The 15140-nt window shown below is 33.1% G+C and overlaps 1 protein-coding gene across 1 annotated transcript; it reads right to left on the bottom strand.

Moving 5' to 3' along the window:
* Window positions 1–2763: 2763 nt before the first annotated feature.
* LOC125830153 (protein PIN-LIKES 3-like) lies at window positions 2764–7300 on the bottom strand. Its single transcript, XM_049509352.1, has 10 exons — window positions 7119–7300; window positions 6498–6577; window positions 6284–6408; window positions 5504–5625; window positions 5179–5406; window positions 4361–4453; window positions 4147–4247; window positions 3634–3686; window positions 3343–3528; window positions 2764–2937 (listed from the first exon to the last, which is right to left on the bottom strand). The coding sequence occupies exons 1-10, from the start codon at window positions 7251–7253 to the stop codon at window positions 2813–2815; spliced, it is 1248 nt and encodes a 415-aa protein (XP_049365309.1). The 5' UTR covers window positions 7254–7300; the 3' UTR covers window positions 2764–2812.
* Between the last annotated feature and the right edge of the window lie 7840 nt (window positions 7301–15140).

The following is a 15140-nucleotide window of genomic DNA, read 5'->3' as shown; positions in this document are numbered from 1 at the left end:
CAAAGTTAAAGGTCATAGTTACCGGTTGAAGCCAAGTTAAGGGTTAGGTTATGTATTATGTCAAATATTTATATGTATTTTAACAAAATACTATGACGGAATGGGAAGCGAGAGTGGAGGTTCAGGGGCGGAAGAGGTGGGATGAATACGGATTTGAGATTGGGGCATTAGGTGGATAGAGAGGAGATAATACATTTAGAATGTCACTTGTGAAACTTTTTTTCTTACTAAGTCATTTATTCGTTCAGTTTTACATAACTTAATTTTCTACCAAAATATTTTGATCAATTAAACATATAAAAAAAAATTAAAATTTTTTTTTCCTCCTTACCAAACTCACCAATAGAGTCAAAAAGTAGGAGGAGATTAATTGGTTCTATGTCTTAATCAAATTTACGCAATTGATCAAGGGATACTTTACTATTTTCTTTTTTATATAAAGTAAAGTCACTATTAAAGAAAAAATCGACTGAAGAAATCTTCTTTTAATTTGTTCATCTCAGATGGACCACATGGGGAATTATAAAAATATAAAGTTGTTAATTTTTTTTATTTTTTACTTAATTAAATAAAAAAAATATAGAAAGTCTTGACGTAATTGGTAAAATCATTGTCATGTTGCCAAGAGGGTCATGGGTTTGACCTATATGGAGATAGCCTTTTTGCAAAAATGTAGGATAAAGTAGCATATAATAGATTCTTGTGTTTCGATCCTTCCATTCAGACCTTGCGCTTAGCGAAAGCTTAAGCACCGGACTTTCTTGACAATTTAAATTTTAAATAAGATAATCACATCACACACTTTAATATGATAGCTAAGCAAATAAAGATCCTAACTCGAGTCTCACCGTCATACATTATTTTTTAAAAAAATTACATACTTGAATCATAAAAAAGAAAAAAAAACCATACCCCTCACATAAGAAAAAAGATTTTTCTTTAATAAAAAGATAATATAAAATATTACCATAACTTTACCAAAAAAGTGTTACAAAATTAATGAGCATCTAGGACAATCACCTTCTAAGAAGAGTACTACTGCGTCTAGACATCAAAGATTCCACTTCTATTGATTATTAATTTGAAACCTAGAAAATAATTAGAATACGAAAAATAAAAAATAAAAAGGAACTGATAGAAAAAAAGAGAAATAAACCTTTTTTAAAAAAAAAAATACTTTGACTATTAAGCAAAAGAAAATTAAAGTAGTTTCCACGATTTACAAGCCTTTAATAAATAAATAGTGCAATATAATGATACAAGAAAGGACAAGTGTAATAAGTACATCAATTGAACATATGTCTTGGTTGTTGAAATTATAGAGCATAGAGTCAAACATTAAGATGATTTTTGATGCATTTCTTATCGACGCATCAAATAAGCGAGTTAGACTGAATTAAGATGAGTTAAAATATATTAATTAATAATAAATTGATTCATTACTTGAATTGGATCATCTGAATCAAGATTCAAGATGGACAACATATTTATATAAAGAAAAAGAAAAAAAAACATATCGAACCAAAAATATCTTTTTTTTAAAATAAAATAAAATAATATTTTAATAAGGTTTTTCATGGATCAATCTGAATTACATTTTTAATCCAAATCAACACATTTTTTAGTTGAATTGAATTGAACAAATCAAAATGAATTAAATTATTAATAAATAATCGAATCATTACTGGAGAAAATAATTATTCAAAAGTAATTTTTAGTAGTATAAAGTGAAGACACTATTAATATAGAGTTGTAAGGTGGACCAAAGACTTTTTGTTGTTCATATTGTAAATGTAATTAGCTGATACTAATTCACATCTTCACTTTCTTCTAATTTAATATTTTCTTAATCTTTACCTAGTGATGGATTAGAAACTTTGGCATAACACAATGATAGCTATTTAACAAACTTTTAAAAAAGTTAGTATGCACGTTGCAAATATTGCTAATTTTCAAAAGTGGATAAATTAATGATTTGAGCCAGTGAGCCAGATATTTGATTACTTTAATATTCAGATTTCAGAATGTTGTTTTTATTGTTGTTTTAAGTTCATAAACAACACAAATCCCTCTGGTTAAGAAGTAAATTACTTCCCGCGAGTTTTCAATATAATAAATTTTACCAGAATTTGAACTTTGGATACATGTATTCAGCGGATCTAGATACACGTATCTCAATAGTAATTTGTACCAGATACACTATATGTCTATATCTAAGTGGATTCACTTGTTTCTGACTCTCTCCTATCTCCTTTCTTGCTCGCCTCTCTTCTATCTCTTTCAGTTCTCTCCTTATTTATCTGTATTTCAAAATGTATCTGGTATTTCAGATATAATATGTATCTGGTGTGATTTGCATACTATCTCGCTCGCCTCGCTCCCTATGTATCTAAGTGTATCTGACTTGAAATATAATATGAAATTATTAATTAGTGAAACAATATGGAATTATTTCAAATTATAATTAGGTTTTTTATTACATTTATTTTATTTATTGCATTTTTTTGCCTTTTCCTATATGATTCCTTTAACAAATAAATCATCACCACATTTATTCATTATGCTCAAGTCAATCAACACAATATTTATATTTTGTCCATGAATATATATATTTTTTCACAAATCAACCAAAAAAATGACAATCCAATGCACTAAGCCTTCGCTATACTCGAGCTTAGAAAAGACATATAATCCGTTGTACACAATATAACCTTTGCATTTAAGTAACAAATTGTTTCCGCAACTTAAATCTCTATGACCTCATGGTAACACGACACCAACACTTAACGTTGCGTCAAGGCTCCCCTCTTGATCAGGACAAGATATACATGAAGTATGTCGACCAAAAGGTCAGAGCAACTGCTGCCACAGCATAATTCCAGAACATGATAACAGAACATTCAGTTTCACCAATTTCAAACAACTGTGTGATAGTACCTGCAAAAACTTCACTCATTAATCTCAAAGTTTTCGGAGGATCCAACACACACGACACAATATTTTTGAAAAGTCTAAGCGACATTATTTATTAAAGAGTAAAGGGATATATATACTTCTCAACTTTGCGTTTAAAATGGATATACCTCTTGTTAAAAAAATGGTTTATATTGAGTATATGCATCATTTTTCTAACGAGAGGTATATCCACTCTAAATCACAAAGTTGAGGGGTATACTTAGAGATCAATGAGGAATCTCATTGTTTAACGAACGTCATATGTTCGTCACTTCACTCATCGATCTCGAGTTTTGGAGGATCGGACACAGTATTTTTGAAGAGTCTGAGCGACATAGTTGATTAAAACTTGAGATGAAATGAGGGATCATTACAAGTGAACTATACCTATAGCCATTGCAGGTGGAACTGCATATTGAAGCAGAAGAACAAAGTGATATAAAGGATCTGTTCCCACCATGCCTAGATTTTTTGCAACTGTAATAACGGCAACACCGATGATAGGCAAGATAACGAATCGAACAACAATGATCCCGAAAAGAAGCCAGATTCCCACTCCTGATCGCTTGAAACCTGAACGGTTACGTATAAAGTAGTTGAAATGATGTTACAGAACAATGCAGAGGATTTCGAACGATATACAATTGTATAGGATACTAAGTTTGATATACAACTTACCTCTTAGAAGATTCGCGCCCATTATAATGGTCATTGATGGAATTGCTGCCTCCCTGCAGTAGATAAAATCGTGTAACCAAATGGCCGCGTTGAGAACCAAGAGAGTAATGATGGAAATGCTCAACATGCTAGGCCATGATTGAGTTTGCTTTTAGAGTTGAGGGTCTTTCAGAAACAAACTCTCTACCTCCACGAGGTGGGCCGGGGGGTAAGGTATATGTGCACTGTACCCTCCAAAGACCCTACATGTGGCGGATTACACTAGATATGTTGTTGTTGTAACATTAGGGATTCGTTGGGACAAGGGTATGGGCTTAGGTATGAGTTCGGTCAAATACAGTAACTTTGGTTCAAACATCGTATTTGTCTGAAGAAATCTATTTTAATATGTATAAATTATTAATTTCTGTTGGTGAAGAGCTATGAGGATTTAGGCAATAGATATGATATACCCTCCTACAAGTAACTCAAGTAGCATTAGGGAAAAAAAATTATTTGCATGAGGAATCATACCCTAGCAAAACAACGGAACTCTCAACGAAACGAAGTGGAGCACCAGAGCCAACCATGAAATTTTGGATGGGAGAGATTGAAGCAATGATAATGCCAATAACCTACAAGAAACAATAAGCCACGTATAAGGAAAGAACTGAACAAACATGCATCCATGAACCTAATTGGGACGACATTGTAATAACTAAGCAGTTAAGCACCATTGTCGTCATACCGTTGCAACTGTAGGTGGTCTGAAAAGAACACTCAGGTCGATATATTCCACCAACGACTTCACCTTCTTCTCAATGATAGCAGGTATCGAGACCTGTTATTTCGAGTTGTGAAGTGTTTATATTTGATTTTTGGAAACATCAAACAACTTAAAAGTAATAAATGAGGATAAATCTTGATGAAAAGTAGTGGAACAAACTACAATTGTTATAACACTATCTTGATTATTGATTACAAAAACGATTACATGAAACACCATACCAGCAGAGGTTCAGAATCTATTATTTATTCATATTTAGTAGATATTTCAACACACACACACATATATATATAAACCAGACGAAAGAAAAGAGAAATTAAGATATTTAATGACGTTACTGATCTATGTTACACGGACTCTCCAAAACAGTTGGAGGATCTGACACTCACTCATCGACTTTTTCAGAGAGTCCGAGCAACACAGGAAGAAACCATTTCTTTTGTCACACCTTGTTATTTAACCATGTTACTCAAGCAAGCAAACGTTAGCCAGTAAATCCATTAGCCCATTAACTTGTAAAATGCTAAAGTACTACTTAAAGTCAATGTGATCGTACATATTTAACCGTCATCATTTCTGATAACATGAAGTTACGATAGAAATAAGTTTGATATCACTGATTAATTCTCACAGAACGGTTATATGCTGATTAAGTGCACGGAAAAAACTTCGTCCCAAGAGAAGTTTCTCCTTAATTTTAATGAAGTTTAAAATGATGCAGTTATTTTCGCCTATACAATATCCATATCACGGTGCATGAGATAAAATGAAGAAAATACCTTGGTTTCGTCCATGGATCTTTGGTAAATAAGCTCAGCTGAAACTTCATCACCTTTCGAGTTGCTACTTGGTGGCAATGTTTGTGTAGTACTATCCAAGGCTCGTTTTGACGTTTCAGTGTGACTATTTTCTCTTAATTTGGAGTAGGCTGAGACATCCCCGTCATCCCTTTTTCCATATGCCCGTATGATATTATATACATACGACCAAATGCCAATAGCCCCTATCTGGAAACAGGACAATAAAACCAAGCTAAAGGTCATCACATCCAAGACAGAAATTGTTTATGTTTTAGCACGTATAGAATGAAGTCGTATTCAATACCCCCATAGAGAGGGATACGTAGCCCATCCCATTTATCGAGCATGTAGATGAATCTCCAAATGGATTGTTTTTCTCGGCACAGATGGCTGGGATGATAATGACAGGCAAGTTCCCCATGTTTCCTGTCATGATCATTTTTCAGAAACTCATGAGTATGAATATTGACTTCAGAAGAAAAACTTGAAAAGTTTTAGGAAAATCCATTAAAGGATGTTACGGGATGTATATAGACTTTATTCTTAGTAATGTACATAGCCATATATTTAGGAAGCAGAATTCTTCTTTAATTATTTACAGACAAGTTCTTCCTATTCAATTACATGGTATTAGAGTCAAGTCCGTCTGGGGACCATGTTATATTGTTGACGCTCCAGTTGGCAGTCTGGGCGTACGGGGTGTTAGAGTGGGTTAGAGCCACATTGGTTGGGGAATGTACTGATGGTCTACTTATATGGACTTGGGGCAATCCTCCTAATGAGCTGGTTTTCGGAGTTGAGGTAGGTTCAAGGGCCATGTCTCACAAAGAACATAAAAGCAACTAGATTTCTGAGATGGCACCTTTCTCTTGTTCTGTATATATGTCATTTAGAGAGGCAAGAAGATTGGTCCGTGATACTATGATTATGTAGGTTCAATTTGTTGGCCCGAAAAGCTAGTTGGTTTCATCTTAGTTTACCCAAAATCTTAAGCTGATATTGCTGAGTGGTGAAGAAACAATTTGTGTTTGAAGATGGAAAAGTTAGTGTAGTAAAGGAAAACGACAAAATGCTGTTTATCTACCTCCCGCGCAACAGCCAATAACAAGGCCGTGCAAATGCTGAGGCGTTCTAGTGATTTTGACAAGTATCCACCCGAGAGCTGATCCAACAAGAAAGGTAATAAGAATACTCACGGGGACGAACCACCTGTACTTGAAACACAAGAAATGTTGAAAACTAAGGAAAATGTAAAAATGCATTTAAAAAAAAAGTTGGAGAGACAAGAATGCACCTACAAAGAAAATATTCCCGTCGCTGTACTTGAACTGATGAGACCACTAGCACAAAGTGATGGAAAGAAGACGTAGAATACAAGCTGCCCAAAATTAAAATAAAAACACAAGACCCTCTTTAGTCCTTGCAAGGTCGGTTAGACGACAAAACTACTCTGCTTCTTCTTTCCCCTTTTCTGTTTTCCGGTTTTCATTTTCTCTTCGAGCCAGTTAAATATTTTTGTTTGTCATGAAAGATAAGACAACTTGACGATAAGAGAAAGATGCTACATATAGCCACCCGTCTTTCAGTTTCATGCTTAAATGCTGCTAGGACTTTTCAAAAATGTTGACAACTATGTGTCGGATGTAGCGCATTTTTAGAGGATTTGACACAACATTTTTGGACTTCCCGAGCAACATAGCTTATAGGAGACACACATATATATTTCTGAGTGACACAAGCAGATAATCTAACATATTTGCAGAAACAATAACTCTGACGAAAGCAGAACGTTTGAGCACATCACCATCCACACGAGAAGACACACAGATAGTATATAATAATATCTGATTGCATAATCTTTCATTTGAAATTTCATACGCGCAAGGAGGATTAGGATTAGCAGTCTCTTGTTAACTTACATTGTTCAGATGGTGCCGTCCTTCTGCAGTCAAAATACTCACATGATCCAGGGCAAGATATAAGCCAACAACCGCAATCAACAGCGTTTTCAGAACAGGCAATAACGCCAGCAAAAACAATTCTTGAATGTTCATAGTAAATACTCTTCTACAACCTCAAAGAAGCAAGCCCTCCTGCAAGTCTATATGCATCGAAAGATTAGGCAATAAAGTAACTAAACACTAATCATGTCCTTTTTCTCAAGCTCGGATTTGTTGAAGACATAATGAAGTAAATAAAAGTATAATCTGTCTAACAACTTAAGCTTTTAGATGAGATAATGATCCAATTTAACAGGATTCAACCGCAAAAACAAACACCATAAATCTCTTTTTCAAGTTAATAATTCGAAAACAATAAGATATTTCGAGAGGTTAATTACACCTATGATCACTAAACGTACTCACCAAAAACACAAAAACTATTTTTTGCAACAGTAAAGTCACTAAAGAATATGAACAAATAAACACACATGTCCTATGTGACATAATACACGTAGATACCACGTAGGGCACAAAATTATCAGATTCACGTAGACGCCACGTAGGACACAAATTGCCAGAAGTCAAATTTGTGGCACCCGAAAATTGGCATTTTCTAACAAAGAGCAAGTCTGGTGCACAACTTATTCTTTCATTCCTCGGGTTGATTTGGCCACTCAATTAATAGATATTAACTTAGAAAGTCGCTTTCTTCGTTAAAGAAAAAAGTGACTTTCTGAGATAATAACTACAAGTTGAATGACCATCTGAAAATTTATCAATCATTGATGCAAATCGTCGCGCATTTTAGCTGCAACTACAACTAATAGCTCAAATTTTGCCTCTTTATGCAAGTAACTAAATAGAAAAGAACATTTTCCCACAATCAATCAACTACGTCTCAATCGTGAATTAACTACAATCAATTATATGGATCCTCCATACATCTATTCCATTATATTTCTTTCTAGAAGATCCAAATAAACTAAATTCAAAAATTTTACACTTCTTATAAATTGGACCATAAAAGCAATCTAAGGATGATGGAACTATAACTGACAGAAGCGGAGTCAGAATTTAAAGTTTATAGGTTCGAGATTCTAGTCTTTTAAGTTCTAAGCTAATATTTTCTACATATTCAAATGATTTATTTAAATACAAACACAAAATTTGGACAAAAAACTATTGAGTTCAACTGAATCCGTAACCGAAACACACAAAAAAAAAGAATGTGAAGTGACTTACAAATTTAGAAACTGCTTCCCGCGCAAATCTTTAACTTTCGCAAAATTGGTTTTGATTTTATGGAAGTTATAACAGAGATTCATGATCTATATATATATATATATATATATATATATAGTATGACTTTGGACAGTTTCTGTAAATTACACAAACACCCCTTATTTCCATTTCTAACATAATGGCCCTCCTCTTTTCCTTCTTTTCGTAATCCGTGTTGTATTTATGAAGATTTGGAGTAAATAGAGTATTTATCACTCTGCTACAATTCTGGCGTTATCACTTTCACTTGTCTATTAGTAGTATATAAGGACTATGGAGTTTTATAAACAGTATTTTATTGTGATTTGTATGAATAAAGTCACTTTTTCATTGGATATTTTTGAATGTTTGATTGATGAGTAAAAAAAATATATTAAAATATGGAGTACTAAATTATGTTAATATTATTAACCAAATAGGAGTGTGTTTTTGATGATTTTTTTTTTAGCATTAAAATTAATTAAAATAGTAGTTAGAGTTGAATTTCTTTAGCATTTTAAAATTAATTAAAATGGTAGCTAGAATAGATAATATAAAGTGGTTTGAGAATCATGAAGATCTCAGGGAGTTCATATTCTACAAATAAAAAATACTAGATGATTTTTTTAATAGATTCATGTGGAATTAGTAGAGGTGCGCGTAAATTGGATCAAACACTACAATTGAAGATATTTATGGATAACAAAAATATGCGAAAATGATTTTAGCATTTTTTAGACATCGAAGATATATATATATATATATATGTTAAACAACGAGGTAACATACACCATTTTATTAACGGAGATATAATCCAATCAAAATCACAAAGTTGAAAAGTATAATTGCCCCTTTCGATATATATATATTATTTGTTAAACAACGAGGTACTATACACCATTTTATTAACGGAGATATAATCCAATCAAAATCACAAAGTTGAAAAGTATAATTGCCCCTTTCGAGTTAGTGATTCTTCGGCCTAAGAACCTCCCTCTTACTTGGTAAAGCGTGCAAGCAATTCATCATTTCTATTAGTAAAATTAAAAAGAATGTGCATCTTAAATGGATTTAGATTTTTCATTAAAGAATGAAAAGAAAAAAAAAATAAAAAAATAAAAATAAAATATATATATATATATATATATTGCAAGGAGTTTGCACTTGAAATTTCAAGATAAATTTTAAACCCCTTAAATTACTAAACCAACAACTAATTTTGTATTCATACGATTCAAAATCTATATATATGCACACACAAAAAAAGATCTTAAATATTTTTTTTTTGTTGAGACAGTTTAGTAAACATCTTGGCAATTCTCTAAATTCACCCTTGATTGACAATAACTTAAATAGACTTTTTTCGAGACAACTTGCAAATATATAACTTGGTGGGAGACGAAGGACAACCTTACCTTATAAGTATTTGGACTATATTATTAATTTTAAAAAAAAAAAGGGGGGGGGGGGGTGGGGGCAGCAAGATAAGCCACGGCTCTTTTGTAGCTCATCAATTTTTGTGACGTAGGTATTAGGATGAAAATTAAAAATTAATAAAAGTCTTTTTCTTATATAAAAAATTGACAAAAATGGAAAAGGGCCAGCAGAATATAGACAAAAATAAACTATATATGTAATGGTAGCAACTATATATCATCTGTGGACTGCATAAATTTATTTAAAATAAAAAAAGGAATCTTTCAGTATTTTTTTTATAAGTGGATATTAATTGGAACATTGCCCTTTCATGAAGTGGATGGTCCAATATAAGATTTGTCTTGACTATAAGATATTATTTGAATATTAAATTCATATATGTGATTTGTATAATTAATTTAATAGGTTTGAGATTGAAGCGTAGTTACTAATTGATATTATGAATTTTTCCGTTTGCATTCTTCATGTATATACGGCAATTAACTCTTTGGATGATTATTGCATATGATTTTATAATCGTATCGTATCATATTGTACTATATTTATTTAAATAAATATAACGTTTTAATAGATTATATGATTTCATATTGTTACAAATATAATGTCACAGATTAATAATACGATTAAGTGATATTATATATATAAAAAAGAGTAGTACGGTGTGGAGTTATTATAAATGAAATAAAGATACAATAGGATAAAACATAATTTTTAAATAATAAGTCAAGGCAAAATGAAAAGGAAAAAAAAGGTAACAATACGACAATGTCAAGTTGCTTGTTTAATAAAATAAGACTTTTCATAATAATGAATTTAAATGTCATTGAAGAAATTATGTGAACTTGACCCAAATTGAATAATATAATAAATTATGTTGAGAGTGTCTTTGACCTGATTTAACCTAATGGTAAGATGAAAAAAATTGAATACCTAAATATATATAAAGCTTCTTGACATAACACTTGCAGCCACTTGGGAGAAAGGTAAGATGGATGTTAGCGTTATATTCATACTTGATCAAAGTTTTCGAATTCGAAATATGTGAATGTAGAAATTACGTAATCCAAATTAGTACAATTTAATCTTTGATACTAGTCTTGCAAATTAAGTTTTCCCAATGGCCATAACTGTGGAAACTCTTTTAGACTTCTAATTGATTATTTTAAGTTACAAAAATATATTTACCTTAAATTTGTCAAAATAATTAGGGAAAACTTCTTTCTTAGACATACATTCATATTATATATATTACTAATTCTATTTATACTTTTAAATAATTATTCTCTCCGTCCACTTTTAATTATTATGATTTCCTTTTTTAGAGTCAAATTATATGAACTTTGACTAACATTTTATGATGTATTTTTTCATTATATTGCTATGCAAAAAATTGCAATTGATAGTACTTTTCGTATAGTTTTTTAATAGCTACATTTTTTGTTTAAAATATTGAATTAATGTAATTTAATTTAATTTTGAGTTAATCAAATTCACTTTCGAAAAGCGCAACATGACAAATAAAAGTGGACGGAGTTAATATGTGCTTACCACTATTTAAGAATTTCTACCATATATCGAGGAAGATACACCTAGATATATGTATTTTCGCTGCCAGATACAATAAAATAGGGAGAACAACGAGCAAGATGAGGAAGAAGGAGAGCGAAATAGTCATGTATCTCATATATATGTGAATCACACTAGATATATACATGTATATTTATGTATCTGGTGTAATTCACATGTATTTGGGATATCAGATACATAGGAGAGTGTTGAGAGAGATGGGAGGGAGGCAACCAAAATTTGTTATGTACTCATATACATGTGAATCCACTTGAATACAATGTATCTCGAACAAAGTACACCTAATTTGACTCATGTATCTCGAGATCCACGATTTGGACAGTAAAAGCATAAGAAAATTTATACTAATATAAATTATTTCGATATTTGACATATCTGTCACAAAACTGTGACAATATTTATGACGAAATTCATAATGTTAACAACCCATATCTTCTTTGATTAATAAAAGCAAGAATCAACTCAAGGCACAAATTTTATATATATAACGTTTCTATCTGAAGAATAGATTGGAAACAGAAAAGAAAGTTTCAATATACTACAATGAATCAGAAAATACAGAGTGTTCATACAAGCACACTTATAGTGTGATTCTAAAATCTGTTATTAACTAACTACACTAGTTAATCCTAACTTAATCATAGTTAATTCGTAACCACCTTCTAACTAACTTTGTGACATCATTGTTTATCTTGTAACTAACTTTGAATAACATTTACTATATTCAACACCCCTCCTCAAGCTAAAGGCTGAAATATGTCTTTCAAGCCTAGCTTGGACATCAAATGTACATGTGAAGCTTTCCACAAACCTTTTGTTAGCATGTCCGCTAGTTGATCTTTGGTAGACACATGATGAGTTTTGATCATACCTTGGTGTAACTTCTCTCTAACAAAATAACAATCAATATCAAAGTGTTTGGTTCTTTCATGAAAAATAGGATTGGCTGCAATCTGTATAGCAGCCTTGCTGTCACAGAATAAATCCACTGGTTGCTTGATATTAACTCTCAACTCCTTGTAGATGCCAATAAGCCAAGTTATCTCTGCCACTGCATAAGCCATACTTCTAAACTTAGCTTCAGCTGAACTTCTAGCAACTGTATCTTGTTTTTTAGATTTCCAGGTAATAAGTGCCTCTCCAAACTTCACCAAATATCCTGTGACTGACTTTCTTGTTTGCACACAAGTTCCCTGGTCAGAATCACAGTAAGTAGTTAGAGTTCCTGTGATTTGAGCAGGCATAAACAGTCCTAAGCCAAGAGCTGACTTGATGTACTTGACTACTCTCAAAGCAGTCTCCATATGAGATTGTTTAGGAGCATGCATGAACTGACTAAGTGTTTGTACTGCAAAAGAAATATCCACTCTAGTCATAGTTAGATATAGTAGTCTCCCCACTAACCTTTGATACCTCCCAATGTCTTCTAAAGGATTGTTTTTTACTGTAGTTTCTGCTCCCTACACATGTGAGTCAAACTCAATGGATGTTAGTTTCATATTAGGATCCAATGGTGTGTAGAGTGGCTTGGCTCCACTTAACCCCATTTCAGAAATTAATTCTAAGGCATACTTGCGCTGACCCATTACATACCCCTTCTCACACCTGGAAAATTCAATCCCAAGAAAAAACTTTAATTCTCCCAAATCCTTCATCTTGAATTTGAGTTTCAAGTCATTCCTGGTCTGAGCTATCAGATTCTTGCAGCTACCAGTCACCAAAAGATCATCAACATATACTAGAACCACTATCAATTCCTTATCTACATGCCTGGTGAAAAGAGAGTAGTCATAGTGACTTTGAACAAAGCCTAATTGAGCCAAAGCTGCTGTCAACTTAAGATTCCACTGTCTAGGTGCTTGCTTCAATCCATATAGTGATTTATGGAGCTTGCAGACTTTACTAGACCCCTCATGTCTGCCAAAGCCAGGAGGAATAACTATGTACACCTCTTCAGGCAAATCCCCATGCAGAAAATCATTATGAACATCCATTTGAAAAATTGGCCAATGCTTAGCAGCAGCAATAGCCACAACTGATTTGACAGTAACCATTTTTACCACAGGAGAAAAAGTTTCTGAGTAATCTAACCCTTCTTTTTGATTGAACCCCTTAGCTACTAGCCTAGCTTTATATCTTTCAACAGCCCCAGAAGCTAGATATTTGACCTTAAACACCCATTTACAGCCAATAGGTTGTTTACTAGGAGGAAGATCAACAAAGATCCAAGTCTGATTGTCCTCGAGTGCTGAAATTTCAGACTGCATGGCCTCCACCCACAGAGGATTAGCAGCAGCCTTAGCAAAAGTAACAGGCTCAACAATATTGGAATAAGCAACCAATGCTTGACCATAAGATTTGGAAAGTTTGTCATAGCTGACATGATTAGAAACAGGATACAAACAAACAGACTTAGGCTGAGAAGTGAGGAAATCTTGCAGCCAGATGAATGGTCTGTTGGTCCGGGATGATCTTCTAAGAGTAGGAGACTGAGTAGTAGTATCACACGAAGTAGATTCCACAGCAGGGATATGATCCAAATCAGAAGCAGAACTACTCGGAGGAGGATGAGAGTCAGCAGGAACAACTAGAGAAGGAGAACTTTCACACACAACTGAGGGATGAAGGACTGGAAAAATTGAGGACACATTAATGTCCTTACACTGAAATGGAAAATCTCTTCTTTAAACACAACATCCCTGCTAACCAGAAACTCCTTGGTATGCAAGGAAAACAACTTGTACCCCTTCTGGAGAGTAGCATAGCCCAGAAATACAGATGGAATAGCTCTGGAGGAAAATTTATCAACCTTTTTCACTTCAGTTGCAAAAGCCAAACAACCAAATACCCTTAAATGAGCTAGTGATGGACTGGTCTGAAACAGAACACCAAATGGAGTTTTTCCCTTAAGTATAGTAGATGGAAGTCTGTTAATGAGATACATACTAGTGAGCACACATTCACCCCAGAACTTAAGTGGAAGACTGGCTTGAAACCTTAATGCCCTGGCTGTATCCAATATATGCATGTGCTTTCTTTCAACTACACCATTTTGCTGGGGAGTATATACACAAAAACTCTGATGAAGAACCCCTAGGGACTGAAGTAATTCAGTCATTTGTGAGTTAAAAAATTCACAACCATTGTCTGTCCTCAATATTTTTACAGTTGCAGAGAATACATTCTTGATCATAGTAAAGAAATTTCTAAGAGCCACAATGACTTCAGACTTGGAATTGATTAATAGCAACTAGGTATATCTAGAACAATCATCAACAATGGTTAAAAAATATCTCTTCCCATTATGAGTAGGTACTCTATAAGGACCCCACACATCAACATGCAAAATGTGAAAACAAGTAGAAGTTGTAGTATTACTCAATGGAAAAGGAAGTCTTGATTGTTTAGCCAAAGGGCATACAATACAAGGAACATCAGAAGTAGGAGATACATTGGTGAAACAATCAAGTTTTCTAAGAGTATGAAATGATACATGGCCAAGCCTTCTATGCCATAGAGACAAGTTTTTACTATCTGCATTTATTAAGGAAGTAGACTTAGAGACAGACACTGCATTTACAATAGAAGATGATAGTGAAGGTCCTTGTGACTTCAACTGGTGATCAACTGGAAGAACATACATGTCATCCTCCAACTTGCCAATCCCCCTCACCTTTCCACTGGAGAGGTCCTGGAACAGGCAAAAATCAAGAT

Source organism: Solanum verrucosum, unplaced genomic scaffold (assembly GCF_900185275.1).
Source record: "Solanum verrucosum unplaced genomic scaffold, falcon-dt-bn FXZP01000072.1, whole genome shotgun sequence".
NCBI classification, from domain to species: Eukaryota; Viridiplantae; Streptophyta; class Magnoliopsida; order Solanales; family Solanaceae; genus Solanum; species Solanum verrucosum.
Note: the sequence above shows the minus strand (reverse complement) of the source record. Positions and strands in the feature narration are given on the sequence as shown.